General features: G+C 48.0%; 1 protein-coding gene across 3 annotated transcripts in view; it reads left to right on the top strand.

Moving 5' to 3' along the window:
- LOC147624873 (pachytene checkpoint-like protein) overlaps positions 1–18332 on the top strand; it is a 73545-nt gene that overhangs the window by 31904 nt on the left and 23309 nt on the right. For all 3 annotated transcript variants that reach the window (XM_086818877.1, XM_086818879.1, XM_086818878.1), the window contains 3 exons: positions 1388–1491; positions 1593–1697; positions 2144–2233. In XM_086818877.1, the coding sequence (XP_086675003.1) occupies positions 1388–1491; positions 1593–1697; positions 2144–2233 (299 nt within the window). The remainder of the gene's footprint in view (positions 1–1387; positions 1492–1592; positions 1698–2143; positions 2234–18332) is intronic.

The raw sequence follows: 18332 nt of genomic DNA, 5'->3' as shown, positions 1-18332 counted from the left end.
GCCACTCCCTCTCAACTACTTTTACAAAACACCCCACAAGCATACAACACTTTAATCTAAAAGGAACACACATAAATACAAAGGGAACACCCAAAACCATCCCTTAATGAAACAGTTACAAATAGCTCACACCTACTCTGGACAAGACCCATGATGGATATCTAGGACATGACAAGATTATGGAGGGATCTCTATCTAGCATGGCCCATAGAGATTGCCTTTGGACACACCAAGCGAGACTCATGGAATTTGTACGCTCTAGCCATGTACATAGGCTATGGCAAGGTAGGATTTGTACACTGTAGCTTGTTGGGTTCTGAGAAACCTGAATGCTCAGGAAAAATACAAAGAAAACAACAAGAACACAAAGTAAGGAGCAATAGAGAGCTTGGAAGTGTGGATATACTAGAATGAAAAGATAAGATGTGTAGTATTTAGAACATGCGGGATGCCTATTGGCACTACTTGATGGATCGAATCACCTTGAATAGCTCCCCACACCAATGAAAGGTGTGAATGACACTGGTAAAATCCACTGATCCACGGTTTTCATTGTTGCACCCTATGGTTTCCACACACTAGCCATACCAAATGTATGTGGTAGGATCTCACAATGTGTGTCTAGAGCAGGAATGAAATATTTCCCCTCCATTTTAAGTGCTTGGCCGTGAGTCTTCTCATGGATGGTGTTTGATGGTGGTCAATACAAAGTGTTAGCTCTCAACCAGCCTTATACTTGACTCTCAGAGTGGTCCCCATGTCCCAATCAGCAGATTCCCAGGATAGCTCAAACCTCATCTGTAGCTTGAATATAGGCGCTTTATGGCTCTATGGCAATCTGCGAGGATTACACCATAGCCACTCAAGTTGATGCCTAGCCTCTAGGAGAAGGGACCAAGCTTTATGGCTCTATGGCAATCTGCGAGGATTACACCATAGCCACTCAAGTTGATGCCTAGCCTCTAGGAGAAGGGACCAAGCTTTCCCCACGGTTTAGATATTGACCTGGTGTAGTCTTATGATAACCTGCTTTTATAACATAGCCTATTGTGAAACTATGCATATGACTAGGTATTATGGCTACTATGGGTCACCTAGATGCATGCACACACTTCAGGCTTCCATGTTATGCCATATCACACTTGGATTGGTTATGCTCCAATAATGCACTCTTGCTGTCAGTTACAACTTTGCTTATGTTGTTTATCCTTACATGTGGAATGCTCTTTCTTCGCTGAAAGTTGATTGAGACGTTGTATCTTATTGGTTCATAGAATGTTCTACACATTCATGCACTTGCACACATGTATTCATGCGTACATGTCTCATGACATACATTTAATACATTTTTATACTAAACTTGTATGGTCTTCATGTGCTATTACAGCTTAATGATGAAGAAGCTGGTGAAGAGTTAGATGAGAGTGAGGGAATCGCTAATTTTCAAGATTGGATTCTTCCTGCCAAAGAATTTCATGGTCTTTGGGAAAGGTCTACATACCCCTGCATTTTCTGAACTCACAAATCTCAAGGAGTTGGCTGAATTCAGCAGTTCTCTAATTTTTTGTATGGCTATTTCTATGTTTTTGCAGCCTGATATTTGATGTAAACTTGAAGCAGCGTTTGGTACGGTATGCAGAGGTTGCCTTATTGTTTGCTGACAGCTCTGTAAATTCTCATCTGATAGCATGGAATAGGTATTGATACTTGGTTGATTTAGTCTTATAGTATGTGTATCAAGGAAACTTCTTCCAAAGATGTAATAACCTCTGCCCACTCTATGAGTTTGTCACCCTTACGACTTCTTCAATTTTTGGTCTTTGCCTTTTTGACCTACTTGTATCTGTTAATATACGTGCATAATTACGTATTTTGCTATGTATTGAGTAATTCAACTTGCACATGTAACATGTTTACATGCATCGGTGCATACAAACTTTTCTATGGGTATGCATGGTCACTAGATGGCTGGCTGGAAATTTCCATATTCTCTTGAAACCTTATATTTTGTTTCTGTAGATTTTGACAGGTTTAGTGTACTAAAAATGTTTGTGAAACCTGTTTTGCAATCTAACTGGCTTCATCCAAATGAGAAGCATTTTAAAATCAATGCTCACTGACTTGGTTTGCCTGACTTCTGCAGGGTTATTCTGTTGCATGGGCCACCTGGCACTGGAAAGACCTCATTATGCAGAGCAGTTGCACAAAAGCTCTCAATTCATTTAAGCAGCAGGTTTTTTCTTCTTTCTTGTTAATTGAGTGTAATCTTTATTTTGAACGTTTTAGTTTTAGATGTTTGAATTTCAGTTAAAAAAGGGATTAAATGTATTTCCAAATATCGTTTTGTTTGCGGTTCATCCAGGTATCAATCAATATCCTTACCATTGACATATTTCTGGTGCATGATTGTATCTGAGAGCTGAACGCTTAGAAATAAGTGGCTGCAGATGCACGAAAAAGAGGGGCATGGATTGCGCAAGTGTGTAGGGTTTGCATTGGATGGGGATGCGCAAAAGGGGTGCGGGGATGCACGGGATATGCAAGGGGTCCAAGTGGGGATGTGTTGAAAGAACGGTAGAGGGGGAGGAGACACACACACAGGAGCAAACCCTAATGTATATTGCAAACCCTAACCATAGAGGGAAGCCATCTCCCTTCTCACACAATGCATAAAGCCATAATCCATAATACACACAACACACACTGAGTTGTGTCCACACACATCTAACCCTAGCTAATGTCCACACACTATGACCAGCTGGACCGCGGTCATTTATGTCTCACACATGTTCCTACCTAACATGCCAGCACATAGCATAGTTGGCTCACACTGACATCGAGCTTGAATCTCAACAGCCCCTCTCAAGCTCATGATGTACTGCCGATGAAGATGTAGATGAGCTTGGGATATCAAGGCTCTCAACACTCCCCCTCAAGCTCATCCCATGTACTCCCAACATAGTACGGAAGTACTCAAACTTCTCCCTGCTAAGTGGCTTTGTAAAGATGTCTGCCACCTGCTCTTCAGTCTTCACATACTGTAGATCAACTGTATCTAGCAACTGTGGTGGAGACCAGGCATTTACAGAGGGTAAAGCAAAGAGCTTTAAGAGTGGGGGACAACAATCTAGTAAGGTTGGTCATGGACAACCTCTTCTGGTGGTGAAAAGTCTGACAAAGCGGATGCAAACAAGTCTAAAAAGAAGGGCAAATGTCACTACGGCCATAAGCCTGGCCACTACATCAATGAATGTAGAAAGTAGATTGCAAAAGAGAAAAAGAAAGATGCAGGTAATGCAGTAGCAGACTCTTCTGATGACAAAGCACAGCAATCGGCTAATGTAATTCAAGAAGAGTACACTTTTTTAGTCACATGCATTAGTGACACACCAAGTGCTTCAGGCAATGATATGTCTTGCATTGCATCTGACAGACAGGATATATCATGGTATTTTGATAGTGGTGCTTTGAGCCACATCACTTCATGCAAAGATGTATTTTAACACTTGGTTTATGCTTCAAATGGCCGCATTGTATCATGTGTAGATCATACCACATATCCAGTAAAGGGAATTGGCAATGTCATACTTAGTTGCAGCCAATGGTGCCAATATATGTATGACAAATGTGTTGTATGTTTTAGGGATAAAGAAAAATCTGCTCTCCGTCTCAGCCATAAACGACCAAGGTTTAAAGGTTGAATTTGAAGATGGGAAGTGTTTGGTAAAAGACCCATCAAAGGGTTATGAAATAGTCACTTTTGGAACACGATACAAAGGCTTGTATAAGCTGGACAGCTATGACAAGCGTACTTATGATGCACATACAGTGGCTGCCCACACTCCTGCTATGCATGATGGGGGGTGTATTTTGGGAAAGATGCATCGAAAACCATTCCCCAAGGATGGAGCTGTTAGAGCTGAACGTAAATTACAGCTCATACACAGTGATGTATGTAGTCCAATGCGGACACCATCCAAAGGGGGACATCTTTATTTCGTCACATTCATTGATGACTACTCTAGGTTTGCTTGGGTTTACCCCTTGAAAGCGAAAGCAGAGGTGTTAACATGCTTTCGGCACTTTGTAGCAATGGCTGAAAATATGTGTGGATGTAAAGTCCAAACACTCCGCTGAGATAGAAGTGGAGAATACATGTCAAATGCATTCAAGGATTATATGCTTCAAAAGGGCATTAAATACCAATGTACTGAGCCTTATACACCAGAGCAGAATGGTGTAGCTGAGAGGAAAAACAGATCTCTCATGGAGATGGCAAGATGCATGGTGAAAGTACAAAAGTTGCCTCACAATTTTTGGATGGAAGCTATAATGTGTGCAACTCACGTGTTGAACAGGTGTCCAACAAAAGCTTTGAAAACCATAACACTATTTGAGGCTTGGTATAGCCGAAAGCCAAAAGTGGATTATATGCGTACATTTGGGTGTTTGGCATATGCACATGTGCCAGAACAACTCAGAACAAAGCTAGATGATAAAGCAATAAAATGCATTTTTGTGGGCTAGAGCAATGAGAGCAAAGGATACCGTCTTGATATTCTAGCAACATGCCGGATTTTTGTTAGTATAGATGTGGTATTTGCTGAAAATTCAGTACAGCCCATGTACAGCTTGTATAAAAGTCTTCATACAGCCATACAGGACATGTTTGACGGGCTATTACCCATTGCAATTAGGGGGTATTCAGATCAGCCAGCCTGCTCGGTGAGAGCAAGGAGAAAAAGAAAAAAACATGCTGATATGTGAAAGACAAAATAAACTGAAGTATAGAGAACTTAAGAGCCAGTATATACAACTGCAGGTCGGCATGTGGCCAGTTGTCTCATGGCCGGCTATCCACCAAGTCCAAGTCACTCCAAGTCACTTCCCCTTTTGCCATGTCATTTGGAGCTGTTCCCACAACAACGGTGCCGGCTACAGGTCGCTCACCACCAGAGAACTCACCGTGCTCGGTGAGAGCAAGGAGAAAAAGAAAAAACATGCTGATATGTGAAAGACAAAAGAAACTGAAGTATAGAGAACTTAAGAGCCAGTATATACAACTGAGATAAAGTGGCGGATGAGGAGAAGTCAAGGGAGGGGAGTGTGGTGGGAGTGGATTGATAACTGGCGGAGGATGGTGTAGGTGCAACAGACGTAGAAGGTGCCAAAGGAGGTTGGTGTAGAGGCTGAAGTAGAGCAGCCAAGCTGGCTTTCCATTGGCGGAGTGGGTCGGCTTCGGCTCTTTCATGGGTAATAGTGGCTTTGGCGAGTTGAAGTTGTGCTTCCAAAGTAGTGATATGAGAGCGAAGCTCAGAGATGGTAGCTTCGCTAGCAGCTGCGTCGCGCTCGAGTGGTCATGGAAGCAATCTACGAGCGGAGATCGGAGATGATAGCGTCGCGGGTGTCAATGTTGAGAAGAGCGAGGTGAAGATAGGCAGAGGGAAGGGGTTCATTAATGGTGGGAAGGGCTAGAGATGCAAGGGCCTGTCAATGCAGGGTAGTGATTTTAGGAGGAGAAAAAATAGAAATGAAGGAGGGACGTGGAGAAAGGTATGAAATTTGAATTGTGAAAGGGGGAAGGGATGTGCGTGGAAGAGAGGGAGATTCTAAAGTGATTCGAGAAAACTTACCGGGAGATTTGGGTTGGCTCTAGGAAGGAGCCTTCCTAGATGCAGATGAATCAGCTGCCAATGAAGAACTAGAGTGGCCTCCATGACTTGGGTGATATGCCTCATGAGAGGAGGAATAATCGGCAGAGGAGGTAGAGTCGGAGGTTGTAGAGGAGGGGTGGCTAGTAGAGGGAGGGTGTGCTGACGAGGAAGCCATAGATGAAGCGGGGGTTGATGTCATGTTTGGCGCTTAGGCAGCTGTGTTTGTCCAACGGCAAGGGTGGTGCGTACGTGATGATCGAGAACACCTAAACTAAAGTGAGCGTACAGCTTTTATTGTCGAGGGAGGAGATGGTGGACGGACACATGGTGGGCGAGGAGAGTTGATTGTTTTTCTTCTTTGGCAAGTGGTGGGTGGGGGGCTGCCAGGGCGTGCAATGGCAAGGGGGAGACGAGGGGCGAGGCAAGGGAGTGGGCAGGTGGGGGGATGGTTGTTGAGGGGCGAGTGTGGGGTTGGGCGGTGGGTGAGGGCGGGGTAAGGTGAGGGTGGGGTAAGGCGAGGGCAAGGGAGTGGGGTAGACAAGGGAGGGGGTAGGTGAGGCCGGAGGCAAGGCGAGCGCAAGGGGGTGAGGTGGGCGAGGGAGTGAGGGCGACGATGAGGGGGTCGGTAGGCGAGGGCGAGGTAGTGAGGGGGAGGGCGAGGGGGTAGGGCGAGTGGTGAGGGGTGAGTGATTGGCGAAGGGCGAGGGGGGAGGGCCAGGGGGGGGGGGGGGGGGGGGAGGGCGGGGGTAAGGCGAGGGGGTGGACAAGGGAGGGGGTAGGTGAGGCCGGAGGCAAGGTGAGGGCAAGGGGGTGAGGTGGGCGAGGGAGGGGGTAGGCAAAGGCGAGGGAGTGAGGGTGACGATGAAGGGGTGGGTAGGCGAGGGCGAGGTAGTGAGGGGGACAGCGAGGGGGTAGGGCGAGTGGGCGAGCGTGATTGGCGAAGGGCGAGGGGGTGGGTAGGGGAGTGGCGAGGGGCAAGAGTGATTGGCGAAGGGCGAGGGCGAGGGCGAGGGCGAGGGGTTGATGGGCGAGGAGCAAGGGTGAGGGGTGAGGGCGAGGGAAGGCTTTTTGTTTTTTTTGTTTTTTTTTTTGGCGAGGGGTGGGTGGGGCGAGGAGCGAGAGTGATTAGCGAACGGCGAGGGGGAGGGGGTGAGGGTGAGCGAAGCCTTTTTTTTGGGTGAGGGCAAGAGTGAGGAAAGGCTTTTTGTTTTTTTTTTTTTGGTTTTGGTGAGGGCCGAGAGGGAAGGGGTGAGTGTTGTGGGCGAAGGGCAAGGGCAAGGGCAAGTGGGAAGGGTGGGTGGGTGTGATGGGCGAGGAGCAAGGGCGAGGGACGTGAACGGTGGGCAGGTTGAGACGGAGGAAAGTGAGGGGGGGAAGCGATGGGTGAGAGAAATGAAATGAAATGAAATGTTATATTAACGTCTTCAAAAGGCCATAATGACCTATGAGACCAAAAGTTACATCATGGTGGATCTGATACAATGTCTGGATAAAAATACCCAGAAAATGAAAAATAAAGATGATACTACTGGCACCTAGAAAATGAAACTGGAACTGGAAGGTACACTATGGAGGTACCTCCATCTCATAATATGTGCCGCATCGGACAATGGCGGATCTCCTCAATATCCTCTGTGGTCAGCACCCTGACTGGGTGTCCCGCATGCCTCGCAAGAATAATCCGAATCTGCCGCTGCAACCTCCGTCTATGCTGGGATGCCCTCCTCCGTAGTCGTGGGCGTTTGGACCACCCAAGCTCAATCGCACGATCAATCAGTGTACCCCTGGTGTCGGCGGTATCCATGTCCTGCTGCTGCTGTGGTCCATCTGGCGCAGTGATGGCTGGACTAAAGAAGTCTGTAATGTGCCTCTGAGTCTGGCTCTCTGTGCGCCTAAGCAGGCTATCTCTATGTCTCCGCAGCTCAAGCAAGAACAATCCCAAACACCTCTGGTCCTGGTACCCCATGACTCTGGAAAGTGGTCCAAAACCCTCTCTGAATAAACAGTGGAAACGACCACGTATCTCATAGTATGCAGTACAATGGCATATATAATGCAGCTCTGTCTCTGGCTCCCTATGGCATACTCGGCATATCCTGGCCTCAGCTGGTATACCTCTATATCGGCCAATCTCAATCTCAAGCTGGTGTGAGGATGTGCGAATCTGACCAATAGCACATCGTACTGCATGAGACAAGTGTACATCCATGTAACTGGGTCTGATCACAAAACCATCTGCTGTGAGCTGAAGAAAATGCTTTCTGTAGAAAGCCATCTTCGTGCCCAGCTCCTCAGTCGGCTGTATCCATGTCCTCCTAATGTCCAGCTGAACTAAATCCTGACGGATGAGTCTGGTAATCTCTGTCCGTGTAAGAGTGAGAGAGGGTGCCTCCAGAGAATACTGGAAGGGAGGCAATCTGTCCATGCTAAAACCATGTGCCTGGAACCAAGATGTCATGTGTCCATACCAACAAGCCGTGTCTCCCTGTAAAGCTAACTGTCGGGAGGACTCCAGGGCGAGGCGTGCATATCTGTCTCGGGGGAGATCCCACAAGCCATGTATGTAGGAGACTGATCTCGTAAGAGCCTCAATCACCAGAGGGGCAGCCGCCAGCTCTGCTCGAATAATCTCATGAGGTACCACAGCCTTGGCTCTAATAAGCCTAGCAATCATAGATACCAAAGGCCTCTCCATACCTCTCCACCCGCCTGCGCTGTGATGGCCCACTAAAGGTCCGCATATCTGCACTCCATAAAGCATAGCTGATGTCACTAGAGTGTCAAAAAGCCAGAGTTTCGTTCGAGGTTCCTGAAACTGAACCTGCGAACACATCCTCTCCAAACCACCCAGGGCTGCATGTGCTCTAGTCAATCTAGTCTCTGCTGCTCTCCTCATCGAAAACACTGGCCCACTGAATACTACCCCAAGATATGTATATGCATCTGTATACTCCACAATCTCCTGCCCATATGTAAATGTGGAAGCTGATCGCCTAACCCACTGTGGCGTGGTGTTAAACACCATAACCTTGGTTTTGCCAAGGTTGACAGACAATCCACTATCATGTGCAAACTCATGTAAAGCATCCAGATGACGCTGCATACCCTCAGGGGAGTCAGAGATCAACACAATATCATCAGCATATAACAATAGTGGGATCCATGTACCTGCTAGCTGGGCTCCTCTGTCCCCCAATCTCTCAATGTAGTCAGAAGCCTCATCCACATACATACCAAACAGTGAAGGAGATAACGGGCAACCTTGCTTCACTCCTATAGTGGAGTGAACCAAGAGACCCCTTCTGGGGTGCGTACCTGTCCTGCAACTGATCTGTATATAGCCATAATTCCCCATATGAGCTCTGTGGGTACCCCCATCTCCTGTAATCGCCTCATCAATCTGGCTCTGGGCACTGTATCAAATGCTTTGCGGAAGTCCACAAAGCTACAATAAATCCGTCGCCCATGCGACCTGCCCTCCTCAATAATGGCCCGCAAAGTCAAGATGTGGTCAAGAGTAGAGAAACCTCTCCTGAACCCTGCCTGTCCCTCTGCTCGAATGCCAACTCTCTCTGCCCATCTACTCAACTGCTGCTCAAGAATGGATGCATACAATCGTGCTAGTGTGTGACCAATCATAATAGTGCGATAATTCCCTGGCTGCATAGGGTCCCCTGACTTGAAGATAGGCACGATGGTGGACCTACTCCAAGTCTCGGGTAAAAATAAAATATAGAATATTGGTAAAGGGGAGTGAGGAAAGGGGCTAAAAAAGGCTTTTTTTGCCTTTCTCTCTTTTGTTTTTTTTTGTTTTAAAAAAAGAAAAGAAATAAAGAGTGTGTGAGAGGAAGAGGGACATAAAAATAAAAAAATACAGAAAAGATGTATTTGTGTAGAATGATAGGGGCGGAGAAAAGAGGAGAAGAGGAAAGGAAGGGATTAGTTGGGTTGGGGAATATAATTCTTGATGTGAGAGCTGTTGATCAAAGGAAGCAGGGTTCCGTTAAGATGAGCGAGTTGAACAGTGCCTTGGTGAAGTATCTGCGTGACAATGTATGGCCCTTGCCAAGCTGGAACCACAGCTTCTTGGCCTATTTCAGAAATTCAGCCTGGTACAAGAGCACCTGGTCGCCGTCTTGGAACTGTGGTCTGGGAAGGTGATGATCATGCCAGGCTTTGCGACAATGTTGTTCAGCATTGAGAGCTTGGGATGCCAAGAGTCTGGTCTCTTCTAGGCGTGTTAAGCGGGATACTGTAGCAGTACATGCGGCAGCAAAGTCAGGGAGCTTTGAGGTGCCGACACGAGTAGAGCCTGTGTTAAACTCAAATGGTGACATGGCTTCGAGACCATAAGCTAGATGGAAAGGGGTATGTTGTGTTGTAGCCTTGAAAGCAGTGTGATAACCCCAGAGAGTGCCATAGATCACTTGGCCCCATGTGTGCGGGAAAGAGTGACAAGTTTTTTGGAGAAGAGTGCCCAAGACCTTGTTGGTGCTCTCGGCCTGTCTATTAGCCCTGGGTTAGTAAGCACAAGATTTCCGGTGAAAGACTTTGTAGTGAGTGAAGAGATGAGAGCATTTCGTTGACGAAGTGGGAACCCCGATCGCTGGTGATTTCAAGAGGACACCTATACCTGCTGAAGATATGCTCATCGACAAATTTGGCCACTGTAGCTGCTGTGTTGTCCCTAGTTGCTTGGACCTCAGCCCACTTGGTGGCATAGTCTGTGGCAAACAGGAGATATTTTGCTTTTGAGAAGGACGTGCCATTGGCTCTATAGGCCCCACAAAATCGATGCCCCACCGCTCGAAGGGTAGCCAAGCTAATGAGATGTGGATGGGTCGATTCACTTGGCGAGAGGGTTTCGGGCCGCACCTTTGGAAAATGTCACATTGTTGGACATGCAGATTGGCATCTCTGAACATAAATGGCCACCATAGGCCGCTCTGGAAGATTTGGTGTGCAGTGATGTGACCGGGATAGTGACCGCCAGATGGGCCAGCATGTGCATCCTCCAAGATAGAGGGAACTTCATGTGGACTAACACAACATCTCAGAACACTGTCTGCGCCGGCTTTGTAGAGTTGTTCTCTGATGAGTTGAAAGGGCCTACTCTTGATTAGGAGGCGGTGTTTTATCTCGCGGTGTAGCCATGGACGGGTAAGAGCCTGTAGCCAGTAATTGAAGAACGTCCCCATACCAATCGGGGGCAGCATCTACCTTAAATAAAACACTATTCGGAAGATCATGAGAAATACCTGAAGAAGTAGGTTCACCGGAGTCGATGCGTGAAAGATGGTCAGCTGACATGATGTTTCCCGGGGCGCAGGATGTCGAAGTCGAACTCCTGGAAGAGAAGGAGCCAACGCCATACGTGACCAGCGACTTGAGGTTTGTTGAGGAGATACTTCAGGGCATGGTGGTCAGTGATGACAATGAAATGGACGCCCAAGAGATAATGGCGAAACTTCTGAAGCCCGTAGACTATTGCTAGTCCTCCTCTCTCTGTAGTGCTGTAATTCTGTTCTGTTGAAGTCAGAAGGCAATCGGCATAGTAGATGGGCTGATCCAAATTGTGCTCCTTGTCTGGCTGAGCGAGTACAGGACCCCTACAGCTGTTAGGCTAGCATAGGTGTGTACATGAAAGATGAGGGACCAATCTGGGGACACTAGGATAGGGGCTTCTGTGAGAGGATGTTTGAGATAAGAAAAGGCATGGGAGGCGGAAGGGGCCAAGATGAAAGGAGTAGAGGGGCTAGTGAGCTTGGTGAGAGGAAGGGCTATGTAGGCGTACATGCGGATGAAGCGGTGATAGTATCCTGTGTGGCGGATGAAGCTATGTGTGCTCTTGGGCTTGATCGGAGGTGAAAGACGAAGAATAGCCACGATCTTCTCTGGATCAGGAGCAAGACCCTCAGTTGAAATGACGTGACCAAGCAACGAACCTTGAATGACAAGAAAGTGGCATTTGTTGGGATTGAGGCGTAGCCGTGAGGCTTTGCATTTGTCGAAGATGAGCGCCAGCTGAGAGAGATGCTCGCTGAAGGCCTCTATGCGGTAAGAGAGGTGTGTGCTGTTGAAGTTGGTAAAGTCATCCACGAAGAACCGCAAGAAGCTGAGGAGATAATCCTTGAAGATGCTTGTGACGATGCACTAAAAAGTGGCCAGGGCATTGCAAAGCCCGAATGGCATTTTGTGGTATCTGTAGGTGCCCCACGGAGTGATGAAAGCGGTTTTGGCCTCTCTGCCGGGTCAATGGCTACATGATTGTAACCGCTGAAGCCATCCATGAAGCTATACAGAGTGTGGCTGGCAACATCTTCCAGGACCCTATCCATGAAGGGGGTAGGAAAGCCATCCTTAATAGTGGCCTTGTTAAGAGCGCGGAAGTCCACGCAGAGTCTGATCTTGTTGGTCTTCTTCTTGGGCGAGATGACCATAGGGGAAAGCCACTTTGAATGCTTGACCGGAGAGATGATACTGGCTGCGTCCATTTTGTCGAGCTTGACTTTGACAGGGATTCAGTTTGTAGGCGCGGCCACGTACTGGGCAGGTGCCCTCCTGAAGAGGAATGGTGTGAACACCGATGTCAGCTGGGATACCCTCTAGGTCTTTGTAGGACATGCAAACAGATCACGATAGGAGCGGAAGAATGAAATGGCCTGGTTGAGAAGAGAAGGGTGATCCCAGAGCCAAGAAGCAAGAAGGATGGGCCGAGGATCATCCGGGTCACCCAGAGACACCTCACAGACAGGGTCTTGACAGGAGGGAAGGGTAATGGGATCTCCACTGCTGGCAGAGTCTTGGAGGGCAGAGGGATCATGAGTGGGCTTTTGGGCAATGGGAAAGCCCCCATATTTCTCATCCCACCATCTAGAGGGAAAATCATCCAGAGGCAATGCCCGGTTGCTAGAGGTGTGCTTAGCCTTTGGCGAAGGAGGTGGCCTGAAAGGCGACTGAAGACTCCTGATGCTAAGACAAAGATGGAGAAAGGATTGGTGCCTTCTTCCTGTGGCGAGCGACGATCTTTTATAGGTTCTCCGAGACTGATGAGCTGGATAGTGTCATCTGGAAGGGTTGACTCTATGCTTTCGCTTTGAGCTACCTCTGAGAGAACTACCATGTAGCAAAAGAGGGTAGCCGCGGCGTCTAGCCAATCCAAGATGTCAGCATCTTCAGTGTGAGAGAACTCTGTAGTGAGGGCATGAGAGTGAGACGAGATGGTGAATGAGGAGCCCGCATATTGGTCGGACCCTGCTTCGAGAATGAGTTCCGGCTTGGCCTGTCCAGGAAGAGAAAGCCAAAGTGTATCAGAACCCCAATCATGAAGAACACGTGCATGCCTTAACCATGGCTGGCCGATGAGAAGGGAATAGCTGCCTTGAATCTTTGGAAGGCGAATGACCACAAAATCCATTTTGAACTGGAGATCTTGCGTTTCGACAAAGACGCCTTCCCCGATCTCAAGGGGAGGCACAGCTTGTTGGTCGGCCAGGGTGATGGAGAAGTTGGCTGGTCTGCTGCTGCTGTTGGTGTAGTTGCCGGAAGCCCTTCAAATAGTAGCAATCTGCATCAGCGTGGCCAGCTTGTTGACAGAAGCTACGGTACTTTCACTCAGGGCATGTGGGAGCTCTATGGCGCGCGGATTGACAAAGACTACACCAAAGGTGCCATCTGGCGTCTTGGGTAGCTTTAAGGTTGTTGATTTCTTTGCAAAGCTGAGAAAGGGTGTCGTCCTCCGGGCCAGGCTTGTTAAGTTTGAGGGTTTCTAGCTCTTTCTTGAGTTGCTCCTGCTCATTAGCACAGTGTAGCGGACTGGGATGCCCATCATGCAGGCACACTAAATTACTAGGGTCCTCTCTAGGGCAGTATACCCACAGGGGTTGTCACAGGCTAGGGAGATGGCGACCTCTCATTCCCACTCCACTACGCACTCACACAGACTCAACCACACAAGAGCTACCTCAGTGACGTACATGCAACACAAGATGGAAGTAGGCAAAAGTTGGGACACCACAAGACCATAAGACCATGTATTGCATTGGGGATCCCCCTCGGTACACCACAATCTCTCTATATATAATGGGCGTGGCGGCTGGCCCCTTGGGCTATCATGAGCCAAGTGCTAAAAGTGGTCATTGTCAGATGGTGTTGGAGTATGTAAGAGCGCCTAGCACAAGAAGGTGACAGATGCCGTTGGAGTGGGTGAGAGGCGCCGACGAGTAGGTGGGCACCGCATCGTCGATCAAGTGGGTAGCCAAACTTGGAAGTGGGGTCGTTGGAGATTCCCACTATGTGGCTGGTGGTTGGCCTTGTGGGCACCCTTGAGGTTCACAAACTTTGGGATTCCTGATCTTGGGGGTGCCCGATCTTGGGGTTCACAGAGTGAGGATGCCGACTTAGGGATGCCCGATCTTGGGGGCTCACACAGTGAGGATGCCAACTTGGGGATGCCTGATCTTGGGGGTTCACGGGCTTGGGTGCCTGTCCATAGGCAGTGAGGGTGGCTACAGGTACCCCACCAATTAATCCGTTCACCGTCCCGGTGATCACCAGAAGTAGAGAGGCACATGTTGAGGTGAAGCTGCAGATGGACCGCCACAGGTCCAAGAGAAGGTGGGGAGGAAGTAGGACCACCACAGGTCCAAGAGGAAGTGCCGAGCAAGGACATGACATGCCCACAAGAAATACTGGTGAGAAGAGACTGACCACCACAGGCCTCATCGAGAGAGAAATAAAACCATTTGCTACTTCATCTTCCCCTATGGATATAGTACATACCCATGTTGCAGGTGAGGGTTGGTGAACTAAGATAGTTGTAATTGAGTCAACGAAGGTGACCAAGGGATGGGCATGGTTGCTGGCACTAAGGTCATATTGCTTCTCCATCATGATAGATCCACAGAGTACAATGGGGTCTTGCACTTTGTCGTGATTGGTGCATATGGGGCTGTGGAGCGGTGGCCCCAAACTCGTAAGGCTGATGGAGCTGAAGCTAGAGCCTTGCTTGGCCTACTGAGTGAGTAGCGATAGAGGTCAACATGAGAAGTCTGCCTCTACTGTGATAGGTAAGAAGAATTTCAAGGCGGAGTAGGGGGAAAACGTGGGGGTCCCCAAGGGTGTGGGTAAGGCGGCTGTGGGGGTGCGCAAGACAAAAAGGGTGGCAAAGGGAGGGGGTGGCTGGGCGCAAGGAGGGTGACCTGGGGGTGTGCGCAAGGAGCCGATGGCGTCAAGGGTGGCCGGGGATGGTGCGTGCAGAAGTCGACAGACAGCCGATGGGAATATGTATTTTGAATGTTGGGGGTCTGCGAGTTTGAATTGGGCGAAAGAAGCGGCAGCAGTGAAGGTGGTGCGGAAGGTAAAATTGTGGGGTGCACACAATTATGATTATTTGTGAATGTTGGGGTGCACAAGTTTGAATTGGGCGAAGGAAGCAGAAGTATTGGGGGTGGTGCGCAAGGTGAAATTGTGGGGTTGCGCAGAATTATGATTTTTTTAAAATGTTGGGGGTGCACAATTTAAACGGCCTGGGTGCGCAAGGGGAGAGGTGGCGAAGTTTGGGTCCCCAAATTGGAATGGGTGAAAGTGTGGGGTCCCCAAGGTAGATGGCCCAAGGGGGGTAGGGTGCTCTTTTTTTGTTTTTGTTTTTTTTGAGGGTGCACAAGGTGGGTATTGGGGTGCACGAGGGGGGTACGGGGCGAATGGGGTATGCTCAAGGGGAAGATGCAGTGAAGGGGGAGGCAGCCGGGTAGTGTGGGGGTGCGCAAAGGGAGTAAGGGAAGGAAGGAGGCTGCGGATGCACGAAAAAGAGGGGCATGGAGTGCGCAAGTGTGTAGGGTTTGCATTGGATGGGGATGCGCAAAAGGGGTGCGGGGATGCACGGGATATGCAAGGGGTCCACGTGGGGATGTGTTGAAAGAACGGTAGAGGGGGAGGAGACACACACACAGGAGCAAACCCTAACCATAGAGGGAAGCCATCTCCCTTCTCACACAATGCATAAAGCCATAATCCATAATACACACAACACACTATGAGTTGTGTCCACACACATCTAACCCTAGCTAATGTCCACACACTATGACCAGCTGGACACGCGGTCATTTATGTCTCACACATGTTCCTACCTAACATGCCAGCACATAGCATAGCTAGCTCACACTGACATCGAGCTTGAATCTCAACAGCCCCTCTCAAGCTCATGATGTACTGCCGATGAAGATGTAGATGAGCTTGGGATATCAAGGCTCTCAACACTCCCCCTCAAGCTCATCCCATGTACTCCCAACATAGTACGGAAGTACTCAAACTTCTCCCTGCTAAGTGGCTTTGTAAAGATGTCTGCCACCTGCTCTTCAGTCTTCACATACTGTAGATCAACTGTACCATCCAGCACCTTCAGTCTGACAAAATGATAATGGACCTCTATGTGTTTGGTCCTCGCATGAAATACTGGATTCTTGGCCAACTGTATACTGCTCATGTTGTCACAATGAATGACAACTTTGCCATCAATAGGCTCACCCAAATCTGCCAAGAGACCCTTTAACCATACTGCCTCACAAGTAGCAATGGTTGCACCTGTGTATTCAGCCTCTGTACTAGATAAAGCAACTGTAGGTTGCTTCTTGCTACTCCAACTCACCACGGCACTTTCAAGTGTAAAAGCATAACCACTAGTAGACCTCCTGTCGTATGAGCTACCTGCCCAATCAGCATCTGTGTAGCCATGTATATCCAAGCCTTTACCACTCTCATAAAGTAGACCATAATGTGCAGTGGTCTTCACATATCTCATAATACGTCTCACTGCATCCAAGTGAGGTTTTCTGGGGCTCTGCATAAATTGGCTTACTAGCCCCATAGCATAACTCAAATCCGGACGTGTGATAGTCATGTAAATGAGACTACCAATCATCTTTCTGTACATAGATGGATCATCCAACTCCTCACCATAATCAGCCCGCAACTTCACATTTTGCTCCAAAGGTGTACTCATAGGCTTACACCCTGTCATGCCATATTTTGCCAACATATCCAATGCCTATTGGCACTGTACTAACCATGTACCTGCATGATCTTTGACCACTTCAATTCCAAGAAAGTATCTCAACTCACCAAGGTCTTTTATGTCAAATTGCCCACTCAAAGCTTTCTTGACATGCATCACATCTGCACCATGATCACCTGTGATAATCAAGTCATCCACATAGATGACGAGTAAAACAATCCCATGATTTGTCTTCTTCACATAGAGTGAAGAATCTGCTGTAGAAATCTGAAAACCAAGAGAGATAAGATATCTGCTCATCTTATCACTCCAAGCACGAGATGCTTGCTTCAGACCATATAATGCCTTTATCAATTTGCATACATGAGTGGGATATCTTGGGTGTACATACGCTTCTGGCTGTGCCATATACACTTCCTCTTGTAGATCTCCATTTAGAACTGCATTCTTGACATCCATCTGGTGCATTTCCCAATCATTAGCTGCAGCCATAGCAATGACTGCTCTCACTGTGCCCATCTTAGCCACTGGACTAAAGGTTTCATCATAATCCAAACCTTGGGTTTGTGCATAACCCTTTGCTACCAATCTTGCTTTATGTCTCTCAATAGAACCATCAGATTTGCACTCCACTTTGTAAACCCATTTACATCCAATAACATTTTTGTCCTTTGGTAATGCAACTGAGTCCCATGTATCATTATAAACCAATGCGTCCATCTCAACATCCATTGCTTTCTCCCATACATGCTTTCCAATAGCTTCTGTATAGCATGTAGGTTCCACACGCTTCACCATAGATGTCATATATGCATAGTGCATAGCAAAATCTCGATATGTCAATCTGTCAATTGGATATCTGACTCTCTGGGATCTCCGCAATGCATGCGGATGACTTGGAACACCTGTCACTCTAGCATGTGGTGGCACATATCTATCCTGCCTTGCACCAGGTGTGCGTAAAACAGGTATGCCAAGCTCCTCATCCAAACTCTCTGAACTCGATGACTCATAACCTGTGATTCCTTCGACCTTCTTCTTTCCTTTATCCATAGCACTACTCCCAGTGCTCACACTCTCATGCCTCAAACGTCCTGACCATGGACGTACAGTACTACTCTCAGCTTCTGCTGCTGGCCCAGACAGAGAAGTAGAACTAGAACTTGCTTGTGGCAAGTTCACAGGTACATCAGCTTCAAGTGACTCAAGTACTGAAATAACAGTGAACTGCAACAACCATGAACAATAGCAAGAGATGAGAATAGCCAAGCCAAGACAATCCACTATAAAATCCTAAAGAGTACAAAGAAGACCCATAGGGGATGCACCAGGCTAGACTACCTCTAAGAGAGAAGACAATGCTGCTACAGAGGAACTATAGGGCTAATGCTCCAGGGTGTGATACAAAACTGATAATGAGGATGTGATATATATTTGCTCTCCACCACGCCCCAAAGCAGCCACCTATACCTCAGCCACAGGAGCCTCGACCTACCACCACAGCTAGCTTCTTTACCCACTCGATGGTACAGGCCGCCGACCATATGGGCCTGCAGGGTGAGCATCTCATATATGCAGTAGATTCTTTGGCTCCTTTTCTTGCACACCTGTTTAACAGGGCACTAGCAGAGGGTTTGCCTGCGGAGGAGTGGACGATGCACACCATT

Source organism: Cibotium barometz, chromosome 24, assembly GCF_041138505.1.
Source record: "Cibotium barometz isolate CiBa-2024 chromosome 24, ASM4113850v1, whole genome shotgun sequence".
NCBI classification, from domain to species: Eukaryota; Viridiplantae; Streptophyta; class Polypodiopsida; order Cyatheales; family Cibotiaceae; genus Cibotium; species Cibotium barometz.
This window is presented reverse-complemented; position numbering and strand designations above follow the sequence as displayed.